The 15,272-nt window shown below is 50.3% G+C and overlaps 1 protein-coding gene across 1 annotated transcript in view; it reads left to right on the forward strand.

The window, feature by feature from the left end:
• Window positions 1-15,272, forward strand: part of PLEKHG4 (pleckstrin homology and RhoGEF domain containing G4) — a 76,622-nt gene extending 61,350 nt beyond the window's left edge. Inside the window, exons 14-23 of the mRNA XM_048515978.1 lie at window positions 3,388-4,286; window positions 5,852-6,101; window positions 6,887-6,976; window positions 7,388-7,612; window positions 8,866-9,036; window positions 10,245-10,422; window positions 11,030-11,146; window positions 11,511-11,756; window positions 12,591-12,787; window positions 13,105-15,272. Coding sequence (XP_048371935.1) covers window positions 3,388-4,286; window positions 5,852-6,101; window positions 6,887-6,976; window positions 7,388-7,612; window positions 8,866-9,036; window positions 10,245-10,422; window positions 11,030-11,146; window positions 11,511-11,756; window positions 12,591-12,787; window positions 13,105-13,110 — 2,379 coding nt within the window. The 3' untranslated portion in view covers window positions 13,111-15,272. The remainder of the gene's footprint in view (window positions 1-3,387; window positions 4,287-5,851; window positions 6,102-6,886; window positions 6,977-7,387; window positions 7,613-8,865; window positions 9,037-10,244; window positions 10,423-11,029; window positions 11,147-11,510; window positions 11,757-12,590; window positions 12,788-13,104) is intronic.

Consider the following 15,272-nt stretch of genomic DNA (forward strand, 5'->3'; position numbering starts at 1 on the left):
TCTCCCCCATTAAAACCTGCTGTTTGTCCTGCTGGAGAAAAGTATAAGGGTACCTGTATTTACCCACTAGGGCAGATAGTTAAGACTAAGAAAACAGTAGGGGGCAGGGACAAGGGTACTGAGTTGATTATCTCTCCCTCCAGAACTGTGGTTTCAATTCAATTTATGGGGCAGCTACTTTACTATAACATTAAAGATGTTTTGAGGTCCAGCCACAAATTTCCCACATTTTATGTGGCAATGCCTGATGTCACCCATAATTTCCAACACTGATATCCTTGACTTCCAAACTGTATGTATTCATTTAATTTATAACCCACTGAATTCCCAGGCAGCTGATTTAGTTGTAATTTTATTTTTATACCTTGCCTTTCTCCCCAACAGGCACCCAAAGCAACTTACATCATTCTCCTCTTCCTCTTTTTATCCTTACAAAAACTTTGTAAAGTTGGTTAGGCTGAGAGTGTGTGACTGGTCCAAACTGAGATTCCATGGCAGAATAGAAACTCAAACCTGGATCTCCCAGATCCTGGTCAGCCCTATACCCCACACCCACACCCACACCCCTGCTGCCGCTGCCACCACCGTCACAACATCCTCCTTTGTGCTGAGCATCCAGCCTTCTTCATTGCACATGCAAAGCAGCTGGGCCTGGAGAACCATTTGCAAGCATAGGCTGCATCTGTGAATGTGGCAGGGCTAAGTTTCACTCTGCTTAAAAAGCTGCAAAAAAAAAAAGCCTCCTAGTTTTGTGAAACTGTGTTAAAGGTTGAGCCTTCCTGATTCTGGTGGGTAAATTCAAGATTCACGCTTGTCTAAACCCATTTGATGGATGGCCCGGGAGTGGGGAGCTGGTCACATGTCTGTCTGAGGCTGAGAATGGGGTGAGCTGGGTGGTGCTGCCACCACTCTGAGGTCTGCCAAATTCACAGATGCAGCCTCTGTGGCTGTGGGGAGGGACAGGGCAGGAGGTGCCAGGCTCTGGGCATCTGTTCCTCCTTTCTGCCCGACACCCTGATTTTTGCAGTCCTCCACAAAGCCCCTGTGGAAAGTATCTGGGCATCCCAAGGAGATAGGGAGACTCGGAAGTCTTCATGTCTCATGTCAAGAGATGCTTCTTATCACATGCTGCGTGTTGTTGCATTGCTTGCATAGAAAGTGCCTTCTGCCAGTCGGTTCTTCAAGGAACAGATGTGGCAAAGCAAACAGGCATGGGGAAGGAGCCCTACTCAGCTGACTCAGATTTGTCTGGCACCGTAGCAACGGCCAGCCAGGGCTTGCATTGGCCAGACTGTTTATGCCACAGAAGGCTGTTTCTGAAACATTTGATCTGAGTCCCCCACTGCAAACTGGGCCTCCATGATTATTTACACCGGGCGTTCTCTTTGTATCTGATCCATGCTGCACGAGAACTGCAGCTCAGTAGCAACTGGGCTGGAATCAGTCTGGCTCAAATTCGCTTGACCAAAGCACAGCAGAAAAGACCATCTGCTCCTCTAAAGAGTTACAAGACTGATTCCATGTGTTCTGGGGAGGGTTGGCAATGATGACATCCATCCACTTCGTAAGGATAGCCTCCAGAGCATTAGGTGGGTAGGGGTAGGCTCACAGATCTAACAAGGTTCTTCAACTGAGTAAGCTCAACTGTCCTTGGCATAATGCTGAGGGAACCATGTTTTGTCTTCCTGCCCCTACCCCTCATCTTCCTTACATCAAGACATCAACACAGACCTGTGGGAAGCTGAGCTGGGTGACTCCTGCAATCTTTGGCAGTGCTGCAGACTCTTCTTGGCTCAGGATACATAAACGATGACAGCGGGAGTTAAAAAACGAAACCTAGTCATAATGGTGTAGTCAAGACCGTCAGGGGGAAGGGGGGAATCCAGCATGGGCATGCTTCCGTATCTGGGCTTGTTTTTGCAGGTCCACAGTTTAGGGCCATGAGAAGAGGGAATCTTGGGGAGCTAGTTTTGTGTGGGGGCCACAAATTCTGACCAGAGTGCTTTTCAGTGTTTTTTCAAAACTTGTAAATGAACCCAAACCTTACAGCAGAAAGTACCTATGTCGTGCTTTGTGGCATTTCCTAGTTCCCTCTGAAGCTCTCATCTTGTCTCTGGGAAGCAGGACAACAGAGGCCTCCTCGTTCACTTCCAAGGCAGCTGGGAGTCTTCTCTGTCGCAAAGCTTGCCCTCTGCTTCCCAAGTTGTTCTGGAATCTTAGCCCTACTGAGCCTGGTGTCCAACCCTTGGCCCACATTTGTCCAAGATAGATGTAACACTTGGAGGCAGGTTCACAGCTCAGGCTAACTCTAACCCTGGAATGCTTAGGAAAGGCATTTGGATAACCTTCTCGCCTAGCTTATTCCCTGGGGATCTTGCACACAAAAGAACTCACATTCCAATAACTGTGCAAAATATTGCATGGATACAAGGAAATGAAAATAGCTGTGAGGAGAAGTGACAGGGAGGCCTTACAGCAGGAGGGCGTTACGTGATTGCCTTGGAAGGCCCTGAGTATAGCAGCCAGGGTGAAAAATCAGCCTGTGAGCTGTGTCTATATGGTTCAGAAAGCCAGCGTGGTGTAGTGGTTAGGAGCAGGTGCACTCCAACCTGGAGAACCGGGTTTGATTCCCTGCTCTGTCACTTGAACTGTGGAGGCTTATCTGGTGAACCAGATTAGCTTATGCACTCCAACACATGCCAGCTGGGTGACCTTGGGCTAGTCACAGTTCTTTGGAGCTCTCTCAGCTCTACCCACCCCACAGGGTGTTTGTTGTTGTTGTTTTTTTTTGGGGGGGGGGGAAGAGAAAGGAGATTGTAGGCTCCTTTGAGTCTCCTTGCAGGAGAGAAAGGAAGGATATAAATCCAAACTACTACTACTCCTTCTTCATTCATGTCCAGGTATCAGGAGGTCACAGATGGAGCCACAGTGGCCCTGTTGTTGCTCACCTGAAGTGGTCAGGAGGGGACACAGTGCTTGAGACATTTTGAGGACTGCAGGGAGCAGAAGGGCAAAACTGGGTGCTGAGTGAGCGGTTTGGGAAGATTCTCACGAAGCTGATGAAGAACCGGGTTGTGTTTGTCTGAATGCTCTGAGCAAAGCCCCAGTCTCTTGCCTTTCCCAGGGAAACCCTCAGGAGGCCAAGCTGCTGTCTCTGTCGCGGCCTGGCAGAGAAATGAGCAGATCCTAGGCTAGCTTGGCTGGCATTCAGACTGATGACAGGGCCTGGCACAGCTGATGCCTCGGATAGAGAGACACTTGTTTTGCCTCCCCCCCCCCCCAGTTGCTCTCTGCCAGGCCTTTCCCTCTTCCCTCCCTTTGGATGCCAAGTAGCATTTCTGTGTTTTCACCAGCTCAACTCTTTGTTCCACCCCCTTCCCCCCACAGGCATACGAGTGGGCACTGGAAGGGATGCGCCAGCTTGCCTGCATCAGCATGGAGGACTGCAGCTCCCAAGAACACTGCTCGGCAGCCCTCGGATGCCTGGAGAGCTACAAGGAGCAACACCCGGAAATCGGCGAGGCCAGGTTCCAGGAGGCAAAGGAGCTGGCGTGTCAGCTGAGGAGCAGCAACGGCCTGAAGCAATGGCAGTTTGCATGGTCCAAGTGCCAGGAGACCAGGCTGGCTTTTGAGATGAAGCTCGAAGCCGCCCTGAGGACCAAGAGGTCTCTGTATCCAGAGGCAGAGCAAGGTTTGCCTGTACTGGAGGGCAGGCTGCTCTCAGAGGGGACTGCTCAGGGGCAAGTCACAGGCATGGCTTCAAGTGCACCTCAGTGCCAGGAGAGGCCCGGTCAGCCTTCTGAGTGGGCCAAGGAGAATGCAGTGGGCCAGCGCGAGGGTGCTAGAGCCGGGGAACGGATTGTATTACAAGCTGCCACACCCACCTCAAGTAGGAGTGCTCCTGAGGCCCCCAAGTCAGCCCACTATGCCCAGCCTGAGAAGTCAACCCTCGAGAGCATCGCGGAAGTCCTGGAGGCGTCACCTTCCTGCCCCTCTACCCCTTCCTCAAGGCAGCTGTTTCCCAAAAGGATCCTGAGGAAGGCCCAGAGTTTTGACCTGGCCTGTGCTGAGAGCCTGCGCTCTAGCTGCCAGCGGACTCTGAGTGAGCCGGCCCGCTATGGCAACACAGGGGTCTTCATCAAAGGGCTGGAAGTCAGCAGCACCGAGCTGGTGGACCGGACTGGCATGGCCCGGCAGCACCTTGGCCCAACCAGCTGGACTGCAGGATGTGTGCAGGAAGAGCGGAGGAGCAGTGCATCTGTACCAGAAGCCAAAAGCTGGGGCAGGTATGCCAAGGGTAGGGGGTCACTCTTTCTGGGTTGTTGTAGGCATAGCCAAGCTGCAGGCTATGTGGTTTAATTCTCCTTTCCCTGGGGGACTGAAGTGCTGGGAAGCAGCTAGAGAGAGAGATCGAGAGAGATCTAACAGAATTCTCCTTAATCTGCAAGTTGGGGGGATGTTATGATGGGGGCCAGATTAAGACATGCTGTGCCTTGGGAACAACCTGTGGCTCTTTGCCATGCCCTTGTGGCTCTTCTGAGCACCTTTCCCCCACTGGGGCACCTGGCCTATTTTCAGGAAAGAGGGCAAAGCTTTTGTCTCTGGTCAGGAAGCAGTTCCCACCTTGAAATAGTCATTGCTGGAGTAACGGGTAAAGTATGAGCCTCTGATGTCAGATTGGAATAGCCATAAACGTGTCTCTTGTGGTTAACGATAACTCTTGAGCTGCAAAGTGAGCACTGTTACCCTAGGTGATGCCAAATTTAGGAGGCCCCATAACAATACCTGCAAAATGGTAATTTGGGGCTTTTTTGTAATTAGAGGACCCTCATAATCTGAGGCCCCAAAGTGTAATTTACTTAGCTTGTGTGTAAACCCAATGCTGTATGACAGTTAAAATGGTATAAAAGCAGCAGATGTTTGTAGTGTGGAAGAATTCCGAATCTCAAGTGCTACTCCATGCTCCATTGCAAATGTAGAGTGGCAAGATAAAGGAAGAACTTAGGGGAAAGACCGTCATGACAAGCGAGCGAGGGGATCATCCTCCTTCCTTCACTTGTAACATGAGATAGGAATATCTTGGGAAGGTCTAGTTGGGCAGGCCAGAAATGAGCCAAAAAAGTGTGTCTGCCTGTCACCCATGATCCACCCATCAAGCACCAACCAGTGGGCATGGATCTTGCCTTCTGAGGGAGGGGTTCTGACTCACCCTTGGATTCCTCCTCCCCGTATGCAGCCCAGAATTGCATTGGCTTTCTTAACTGCAGCATCACACTTTTGTCTCATGTTCAATTTGTGGTCTACTATGACTCCCTTCTACTGGTCTTAGTCTGAGAAGGGGCTAGCATGGATAGAGAGAGGGAGAACTGAGGCCTTCTCTGGGAGGCTGGCATGGTGCTTGTTGGGCCCTCCGTCACATGTGCATGCACGCACGCACGCACAAAGACATATACACAGTGTGCCTCTGCTGCAGGCATGGCTAATTGTGTACTTGATTGGTCTAGCTGGGGAGGGGAACAGAAAAAAATCTTTGTTAGCTGCTTGGATCCCACCTTGCAGAATGCCCACTTGCTTCTGGATGCACCGTTAGGGGCGTGTTGGCTGACTGCCGAAGCAGCCACTGAACACAACGATTATACTTTTACAAACCACAGTCTGAAATCAGCAGCACAGACCTCACCGTGAGGATTCTTTGCTCTGTTGTCATGTACTGTAGTGTTGAGGGACTTGATGGATGTGCACCGACACAGCAGAAGCAACCCCACTGTGGTGTTTTGCTGGGCTGTGTGGCACTGGAACATGAAGTCCTTTATAATTGTCAGGTCCTTTCCCCCCCCCATTTCTTGCACAGCAAACTGCGGCACATAATCGATGAGATGGTGACGACGGAGCAGGAGTATGTCCGGTCCCTACGCTACATCATTGAGAGCTACTTCCCAGAGATGGAGCGTGTGGACCTGCCCCAGGACCTTCGGGGGAAGCGAAGCATCATTTTTGGAAACCTGGAGAAGCTCTACGACTTCCACAGCCAGTACTTCCTGCGGGAGTTGGAGAGTTGTTGCAACCACCCTCTGCGTGTCAGCCACTGCTTCCTGAGACATGTAAGCCAAACCTGGGCATCATGACCAGGGGAGAGGAATTCAGTGGGGAGGGTTGGCCTGCAAGGGAGCCTTGTCTTGCTCCCACGGGCTTTCTGGGTGGCTTCAGAAATAAAATTCATGTGATACTGAGCTGCCATTAGCAAGCTAGGAGGATATTCCCAACTTCCTTTCCTGCTTCCGTCATATCTACTCACAGGTACACACCCTGAACTAAGCAGATATGAACAAATGCAACAGAATTAACCAAAAGCTTGAGTAAAACAGAAAGTCTTAGCCAGGAACCACCATTCTCCCCCACCCCCCCCCGCCCCCAAAAAATTGGAAACAAGCCCAGTATAGAGTGCCACCACAGAAAAGGCCCTGTCACAGGGCGCTTGGGGAGGACATCCAAGGCACAATCTCAGTAGGTCTGAATGGATTAAGTCTTAGAGCCAAGAGGCCATGTTTCCTTCCTGAATCCTGTTGTCCGATGTGGCAGTCTGTTGTGGGCTAGGTGGGTCTGATAGGAAGTTGGACAGCAATGTTTTTCATAGTGCTGGTGAAGAAAAGTGATCCCATGGGATCACCAAATGTCAGCCAGAAGGCCTTTCCGGCAACTTTTGCAGCAAAGTGAATCTCTGGCAGTCAGCTTAGGGGTCCTCTGCACACCATGCTTTATCTCCATTCCCCATTTGTAGCATGCCTGTCTGTGTTGCGAGGATAGCCCATCCTTCTCCCCAGGGATATTATGTACACAATGGGAAACCCATGGCCTGACTGAGGCTGTGTTTCTACCCCTTCTGCAGAAAGACCAGTTTGGAATGTATGCCCTGTACAGCAAAAACAAGCCCAAGTCTGACTCGCTCCTGGCTAGCCACGGAAACACGTTCTTCAAGGTAAACGCTGCCCTCATGATGGTGGCCCACTCTCCCCTCCTATTTTTCTGGGACAGAGCGCAGGCCAGGTTTGGAGAGGCTGCAGGCTGGATTTAAAATTGGGCCGCCTTGCTGCTTTTAGATCCTAAGAGTTCATCCGTTAGGTGGCTGCTGCTCATGCAGCCCTGCTTAGTCACTGAGGGCGGACTGGCATTTCCACTCACCGGGAGAGAGGTGCTACTCTGGTGGGCCGCTGGCAACCAGGAGCAAGCTGAGCCAAGCAGCAGGGGTAGCACTGCAGTGGTCTCTTGGCAGCCTGTGAACACCGACAAGTGGCCCCTGGAGTGTTGCTTGGCCACTTGACTGATGTGGCTCCTGATCTGCTTTAGCGACCCTGCTGCTCCTGTGGTCACCTCTGCCTTTGGCTTTCAGTACAAGCAGATGCAGCTTGGCGACAAGATGGACCTGGCTTCCTACCTCCTGAAGCCAATCCAGCGCATGAGCAAGTACGCCCTCCTCCTGAAGGACCTCATCAAGCAGTGCGGGGAGGCGCAGGAGCAGGAGTTGGTCTACCTGCGGGCCGCCGAGGAGATGGTGCGCTTCCAGCTGCGGCACGGCAACGACCTCCTGGCCATGGATGCCATTCGAGATTGTGATGTATGTCCTGTCTGGCAAGGGCTAAATGGGGGGGAGAGGCTCAAAGACTGGGGGGGGGGGGGGTCACTCCTGCAAAGATTCAGCTTCTCCCAGATTCTCTGAGCCTGTTGAATTGTGAGCTCCAGGAAATGTAGTAGAAGTTCAGTAAAGTGGCAGGGTCGAGGTGTTTCAGGCACTCACTCCCAAGAACAAAGATTGAAGAAAAGAATGGTTTCTACAAGGTATATACCAATGAAATATGATATTCAGAATAAATAAAATCTAATCAAGTAAACCCTTTGGGGGTTGGGCGGTTTATTAAGTCTAATAAAATAATAATAATAATAAACTATTTTTGAATACATAAAATGTTCATAACCTACCAAACATTGCCATTATTTAGCATGGAGGGCATGGCTGTTCATGGACTCATTTTGAAGGCTGTGGATATTTTGTTTATTTGTTAAAGGATATTAATCTTGATTAGAATCTGTTCTTCTGAATAGCAGATTTGATTTGTGTATATCTTGAATATATCTTTTTTCCTGTTCCTTTTCTGGTCCATTATGGCAAATTGGTAGTAGATTTATTTTCCCCCATCCTGCCACCCCCCACCCCCCATTCACACACACACACTTTTTTTTACTGTGTACCCCTACCGCACGATGTCTGGAGTCAGAACACCCCCTGTGCACATCTTCTTAAACTCCCCAGGCATTTTTACACAGAGCAGCAAGCTTCACATATCTGGTTGAGCTTCACGAACTCTCAGAACTCTCCTGTCTGGCTTCCGGGGGGGGGGGGGGGGGGGTACACAATCAGTAGTGACAATGAGAATGGGGCAAGGCAGTGACAGAGGCTGCCCCCACCCAAACTGTGCCACTTGAGGCCTCTGCCTCATTTCACCTCATCACTGAGCTTGTTAGGGAAGAAAGAGTTCACATTGTCACACATGCATGGCCACTCCACACTATGTGTGGCACATACTAACGGCCAGAGAGGACAGGCATTGGAAGAGCAGCCACCAGTCACCCTGGTGAGCTACCATCAGACTGGTACTCTGAGAGGCCATGGTTCCAGGTCTTGTGAGGAGAAAACTGTGAAAGAAAGAATGAGATGATGTTACCTGCCTTCCTCTCATCTGTCTCTTTATCCCTTACTTCCTCCTTGGCTGGCTGCAACAAATGACTGCTCTTACCCACAGGGGAATATTTGCCTCCTCTGGTCCCTGCCAGCCCCCTCCTTCTGCCTAACCAATCGTATTCTGTACCCAGGTGAACCTCAAGGAGCAGGGTCAGCTGGTGCGCCAAGATGAGTTCAGTGTCTACCTGGGGCGCAGGAAGTGCCAGCGCCATGTCTTCCTGTTTGAGGACCTGATCCTCTTCAGCAAGCCCAAGCGGATCGAGGGGGGACTCGATGTCTACATCTACAAGCGCTCCTTTAAGGCAAGCCTTCTGCTATTTCATATCAGGCCAGCCTCTCATTTAGGGTTGGTGGGACATGCTTGGTAGGAAAGACCTTCTATGCAGCGTACATGCAGGGGGCAGGGGGAGGGAGCAGTGTGTTCCAAAACTGGACTGTGTTCACACATTATGGTTGCCAGAGTATAGCTTGGCTTACAAGTCAGGCCTGCACAATTGAGGAGTGCACCCCAGAGTCCTGCCATGTGGCCTGCCACGTGTTTCCCTACCTTATACCTCTTAGCAGGTGGCGAACTAGGATAATCTTTGAGCCCCTGGTGGGCCACCACATGAGACTAAGAGGCCGCACTGGGCTAGGTGAGTCACAAGCTGCGCAGGCCATTCACACAACCCATCAGCTATGGAATTCCACTGGGGGACCATGAGCCAGTCACTCACTCTCAGCCGATTCTACTCTACAGGAGTGCTGCTAGGATAAAACAAAAGAGAGAAGGCCAGTATACAGTGGCCTAAGCTTTTTGGAGAAAAAACAAGATAAAACTGCGAGAGGCAATAGATCCAGATTCTGTAGTTTTATCACGGTAACTTTCCCGGACTTGTCAAGCTTAGAAAAGGCTGAAGAACAGGTTCCTGGTTTAGTTCCAGGCATCTCCAGCTAAAGGGATAAGGTGGTACGTCTCAACCTGAGACCCTGGAAAGCTCATGCCAGTCTTGAGTAGAAATACTGACCTTTATGTCCTGATAGTCTGATTCATATAAAGCAGGTTCTTGTGTTCAACTTCATTTCAGGTCAGTCCACACTTAGCACTAGCCAATGGGAAATGCCCACCTCTCATTTTATCAGTAGTGGGGCCACAGTGACCCAATCAATGGGTTGTGTTGAGGAGGGATAGCCCTCCTCAAGACAACCCATGCTGCCCTTTTTTCTATCCTCCCATTATCAACTATATGGATGTCCAGCCCAGTGGCATAGCAATAACAGGGGAGGAGTGCCCTGCCCCAGGCACGCACCATTGGGGTCACATGGGGGTGGAAATCGCCCCCCCTTGCCCCCCCCACTAGCCAGGCCCTGCTAAAGTAAGTGGGATGGGGCTCTGCGAGGGGCACAGTGTGGGGCGGGGCCCCGCAGGGGGCGGGGTCTGAGCACCATTTTGCCCCCCTACGCCCCTGGTCCAGCCCAGCAGATTCCCTTCATGCATCTTGGATCTGAGCTCCGCTCTTCCTCCCTGCAGACAGCAGACATTGGTCTTACGGAGAGCTCAGGTGAGAGTGGCCTGCGCTTCGAGATCTGGTTTAGGCGGCGGAAATCGGGTGACACGTATATCCTGCAGGCCAGCAGCCCAGAGACCAAGCAGGCCTGGACCAGCGACATCACCAAGATCCTGTGGGAGCAGGCTACTCGCAATAAAGGTTGGTCTGAATGCAACACATACAATTGGGTTTCTGCATCATAGGAACCCTCCCCACAGTTTTTCAAGGCAGGGGAGGGTTCCCCTGATATTCCAAGAAATATTTTCTGCAGCCAGCATGGTGTAATGGTTGGTGTCAGACTAAGAGGTCCAGGTTTCCACTCTGCCATGGAACCTCAGTGGTTGTCCCTTGCCCAGTGAATCTTGCTCAGACTTCATGTGATGTGATGTGATGTGATGTTGATGTGATGATAAAAAATGCAAGAATGGACAAATGATGTTGTAAACGTCACTTTGGGGCCCTGTTGGGGAATGTTGTCAGGCACAGCGAGTCCTGCCACAGGGCCGAAGAAGGAAGAGAAGCTGCCCCTGATGATGTCCTGTCTGCAGACCAGGAGCTCTTTTTTAATTGCATCTGGTCACCCTACCACATGCCAGCAGTGTTATAGCCCAGGGCAAGGGATTGGACAGGCTGAGAGACCACACATACTCCAGGGATAAGCTTGTCTTGCTGGAGACCATGAGAGCCGTGCGAGGTCACAACACAAGGAAGAGCCTGTCTTCGTAGGGGATGGCATTTTCATCAGGGCCTCTTGTCTCCCTGCTAGAAATCCGAATGCAGGAAATGGTATCCATGGGGGTGGGCAACAAGCCTTTCCTGGACATCAAGCCGAGTGAAGCCGCCATCCATGACCGTGCCATCGATTACATTATGAAAGGCAGGGGTAAGTCCAGCTCCGCTTCCTTGCCTTTATCCCCTGCACCTCGACCCATTGGGCACTCAAGCCTGCATGTGTGAAGCCAGTGTGGTGTAGTGGTTAAGAGCAGGTGGATTCTAATCTGGAGAACCAGGTTTGACTCCCCACTCCTCCACCTGAACGGCAGGGGCTAATCTGGTGAACCAGATGTGTTTCCGCACTCCTACATTCCTGCTAGGTGACCTTGGGCTAGTCATAGTTCATCCAGAATGAACTGGGGAGTCTGTTGTGGGGGAGAGGAAGAGAAAGGAGCTTGTAAGCCACACTGAGTCTCATTCCAGGAGAGAAAGGTGGGATATAAATCCAAATTCTTCTTCTTGTTGTGCGGCAGGAGCAAGGACCAGGGCTTCCATTGCTGTTTCTCTGTTCGACCACACCAATCCCTACAAGAGATCACCCGCCCCTCTGCCCACTGGCGGCGGCTCTTCCTGCTCAGTGCTGGGGCCCCTCAACCTGCACATGTACCTGGATCAGGCCTTGCTGCCAAGCATGCTGAGCACCAGCCAACCCTTCAGTGATGATGCTTGCATTGAGGAGGATGAGATGGAGAATGAGACCAGCAGCCAGCCTTCAATGAGTAAGTATGGCGTGCCTTTGCTTCTGGGATGTTATCCTGAGGCCGTGTGAGCCAGTGGCCAACCAAAAAATCCAGCAGAGCCCAGAACCCTTTTTTGGAGGCATGCACTATTGCTAGGTAGAATGGGAGAGGTGAGGAACAGCTAGATCAGCATGCTTCAGTGTGGTTCTGTTGGTACTATGGGTTTACTCTCTTGTGGGTTTACTCTCTTCTCCAAAATAAATGTTGAGTTCTGGTTTTCCTCTACTTCACTGGGGTAAGGAATGCTTTCAAAGAACCCAGGAGCATCCGCTCAGAAACCTTCAACAACAACTCCATTATAGGTGTTCAACCACCCAACGTTTTTTCATTGGCCCCAGCTCCCAGTGGCAGCCATTTTGTGAATTCCTGTTCTCAAAATGCCAAAAGGTGTGCACAGGCTCGACAAGATTGGGGGCCCCTAATCTAAACGGTGCATTCCTTCAGGGTGTTTCTAGGCCTCTGCAAGGTGTAGGGCATTTGAAAGACAGAGCTTGAAAGGGTTTCTCATCTGTTCTGAATCCAATCAAGGTGTGCAACTGCAGGCTGAAAGCCTAGAAACTAGAGAAAAGAGCAGATTTGGGGCTGATTTCCACACATATGAGGGCACACCTCCAGTGACTCCTTGTCTGGTACTATTGGGATACACTTCTCATTGGACTCTACCATGTGTGTGAACTGTTGCCCCAAGGCCAAAAGAGGAGGGGTGGTATAAAAACCCAATAAAATAAATGCTACGCCAAGGAACCTTTAGTGGGCTCTGTTAGTTCCTTCAACAGGGCCAGATCTATTCTGACAGTTCTTCTTTTCGCCCAGCAACGGAGAGCTCCGAGTCTTCCCACTATATGTCCGGCAGTGGCTCCAGCAGTTCTGACAGTGGCTGTGTCTCTGGCATTCCTCGAGACAGTTTCTGTGAAGATCTGGGGTCCCCGCTCTCGACCCCTGCGGGTTCTTCTTTGGCTTCCCCCCTGGAGGAGAAAACCTGCTTCCCTAAAAGCCAGTATGTTTCAGCGGTAAGTAAGGAGTCAGTGTGCAGTGTCAGCCACAAGCGTTAACCCTTTGCACTCTGCTGAAGGCCTTCAATCAAAGCATCCTCTTGACCTGGGCCATTCTTCTTTCCCCATACTTACTAAGAGGCTGTTGTAAACCATGGCAAGACCCTTGCAGTCAACATGTTTTGCCACTACTGGACAGGTTTGGCTTTGTGCTATACATGGAGCCTCGATTGTGTTGGTTAGTTGCTGGGAGCAGGTGTATGGTTCACGGAGGATCAGTCCATTAGAGTGACAGGCTCCCAGGTGCCCTGACTGTGCATTATGCTATTTTGCAGGTTTGAATACCAGTTTCCGTGACATTTTGGAAGAGCCTGAAAGGAGGAACTTCCCTACAGTGCTCCGGAGGCCACAACACTAGCTGGGGAGATGCGTGTCCCTTCAGGTCCACAGCTGACCGGACGTGACCTCTTTTTTTCAGAGTCATGTCACTCGATGCAGTTAACGAGTTGGCCAAGACTGCCATCTCGAGGGACAGACCTGTCTTATTCCGTGGAGGCTGTTGCGGTTCAGATCCTAGCCACCCGGTGTCCTTCTGTTTGCACGTCAGTGGCTGGATCCGGGGAGCCGGAAGCAGCAGTAAGCGACACCAAGACAGGGGTGATGGTGGGAGGGGGCAGGGGCTCAGTGGCCAAACATAGAGGTTTATTGGGCTAGATATGAGCCTGTTTAGCTTAATGACCAACTGTCTGTACCAACAGACTGGAGAGTTCAGGGTCATCAGGAAGCTGGTTAGGCTCACATTTTTTCTTTTCAATTGACTGGAGTTTTGTTCTGCAAACTGCACAGTTTTGACCTTTTTTTGTTGAAAGGTCAAAAGGAAGGAAAGTTATTTATTTTGGGGGGAAAAGTGCCCTCTCTTGGATTGAACCTTGTTATCCAGGCCTGTTCTCTTTGTTTAGGTTTGCCTGGTACTAAGATAATTTATTGCCTTTTCTTACTACGCACTCATTTGCAAAATCCCCAGAGCCAAGTTGGGCTCTCTGTGTAGCTGCCATCGAAACAGCATCCTGTCTCTGAGGGGCAGAATAAGGTTTCCATCAATGGGAAGCGAAAATAACTCCTTGGGCAGCGGCAGAGAGATGGAGAAGCACTCAAAGGGATGGGGCCCGAGATTGGCCTGCTCTACATATACAGCAGAATGAAACAGAAGGGTCCTGCAGGGGTATAAAGACTGTCCTAGAGACTGCAGGTGAAGGACCGTGTTCTTCGCTGCTTTTTTTAATTAAAAAAACCCTCCATGCAAAAAGAAAACCTGGACAGAAAGGAGCAGGCTGGGCTAATATCTGTCTCCGTGATTTGCTAGTTTTCAGCTTGCGAAGTGTTCCTTGGGGAACCAGACAAAGCTGTCATTTCCTCACCTGCAATTGGAAGTTTCCCAATCAGCTCCAGCACCTGGACTGCTGCTGGGCTGGAGGTGTCTGTGCCCTACCAGGTTTGAGATGCTTCCCAAGGCCACTGCCTGCCCTACTTTGGCTGTCAGCCCCAAGAGAGTAACCAAAAGGCTAAAGGTGGCAGGATGAAAGGGAAACAAGACAAGGCTCAGAAGGGGTAGGGAAGTGTTTGGGGCGGCTGGGGGAGGCGGGTGTTCAAGCCAGTGCAATTCAGCCATAGAGTTAATAGAAGCACTTCTGGTTATTGGTTGTTTCTGCCAGTCTGGTTGAAAAAGAGCTGGTGGGCACCATTTGCCAAACACCCAAGGGGTCCACTTTGAACTGTCAGCAATGACTATGGCAGGGGTGTCCAACTCTGGTGCTTCAGATGTTCATGGACTACAATTCCCATCATCCCCTGCTGGCACGGCCAATTAGCCATGCCAGCATGGGGCTGATGGGAATTGTAGTCCATGAACATCTGACGCGCCAGAATTGGACACCCCTGGGCTATGGCATCTCTTGGCAGTGTAGGGGTTCACCTATCACTCCTGACTCAGGGATGCTGCAACATCCTGGCTGATGTCAAAGTCCTGCTCCCCAACTCTTCCTTTAAGACCTTGAATGCACTTCTGATATCCCTTGCATATTAACCAGATTCCACTTTCATTCTGAAAATCTAAGTGCTGTAAATATTACTCTTATTTTATACATTTATTTAATAAGCTGGATTTTTTCAGCCTTTTCTTTTTTTGATTCCAAGAATGGAGTTACAGAACCCTTTGCCAATTTTTGTAGAATATTGTATGAAAAACAGATGGATGAGGACAAATTTAGACGCTTCCAAGCTCTTGATTAATCTAACCTTTGCTTTAAAAGAGGAAGAGAGTTGATCACAAAACTGTAGTATGAAAGCAATTTCACATCAGCCATTGTTCGATAGATATCCAGAATTCCTCAAGTAAGGCAATTTTTTTTCATTGCTGGGGGAAAATGCCTTAATGTACTGTTAACATTGATGTTGTTTTTAAAGATTTGAATGAATTACTTAATAAAAGTTATTTCTTCCAGTG

The sequence above is a fragment of the Sphaerodactylus townsendi genome, linkage group LG14 (genome assembly GCF_021028975.2).
Source record: "Sphaerodactylus townsendi isolate TG3544 linkage group LG14, MPM_Stown_v2.3, whole genome shotgun sequence".
Classification (NCBI taxonomy): domain Eukaryota; kingdom Metazoa; phylum Chordata; class Lepidosauria; order Squamata; family Sphaerodactylidae; genus Sphaerodactylus; species Sphaerodactylus townsendi.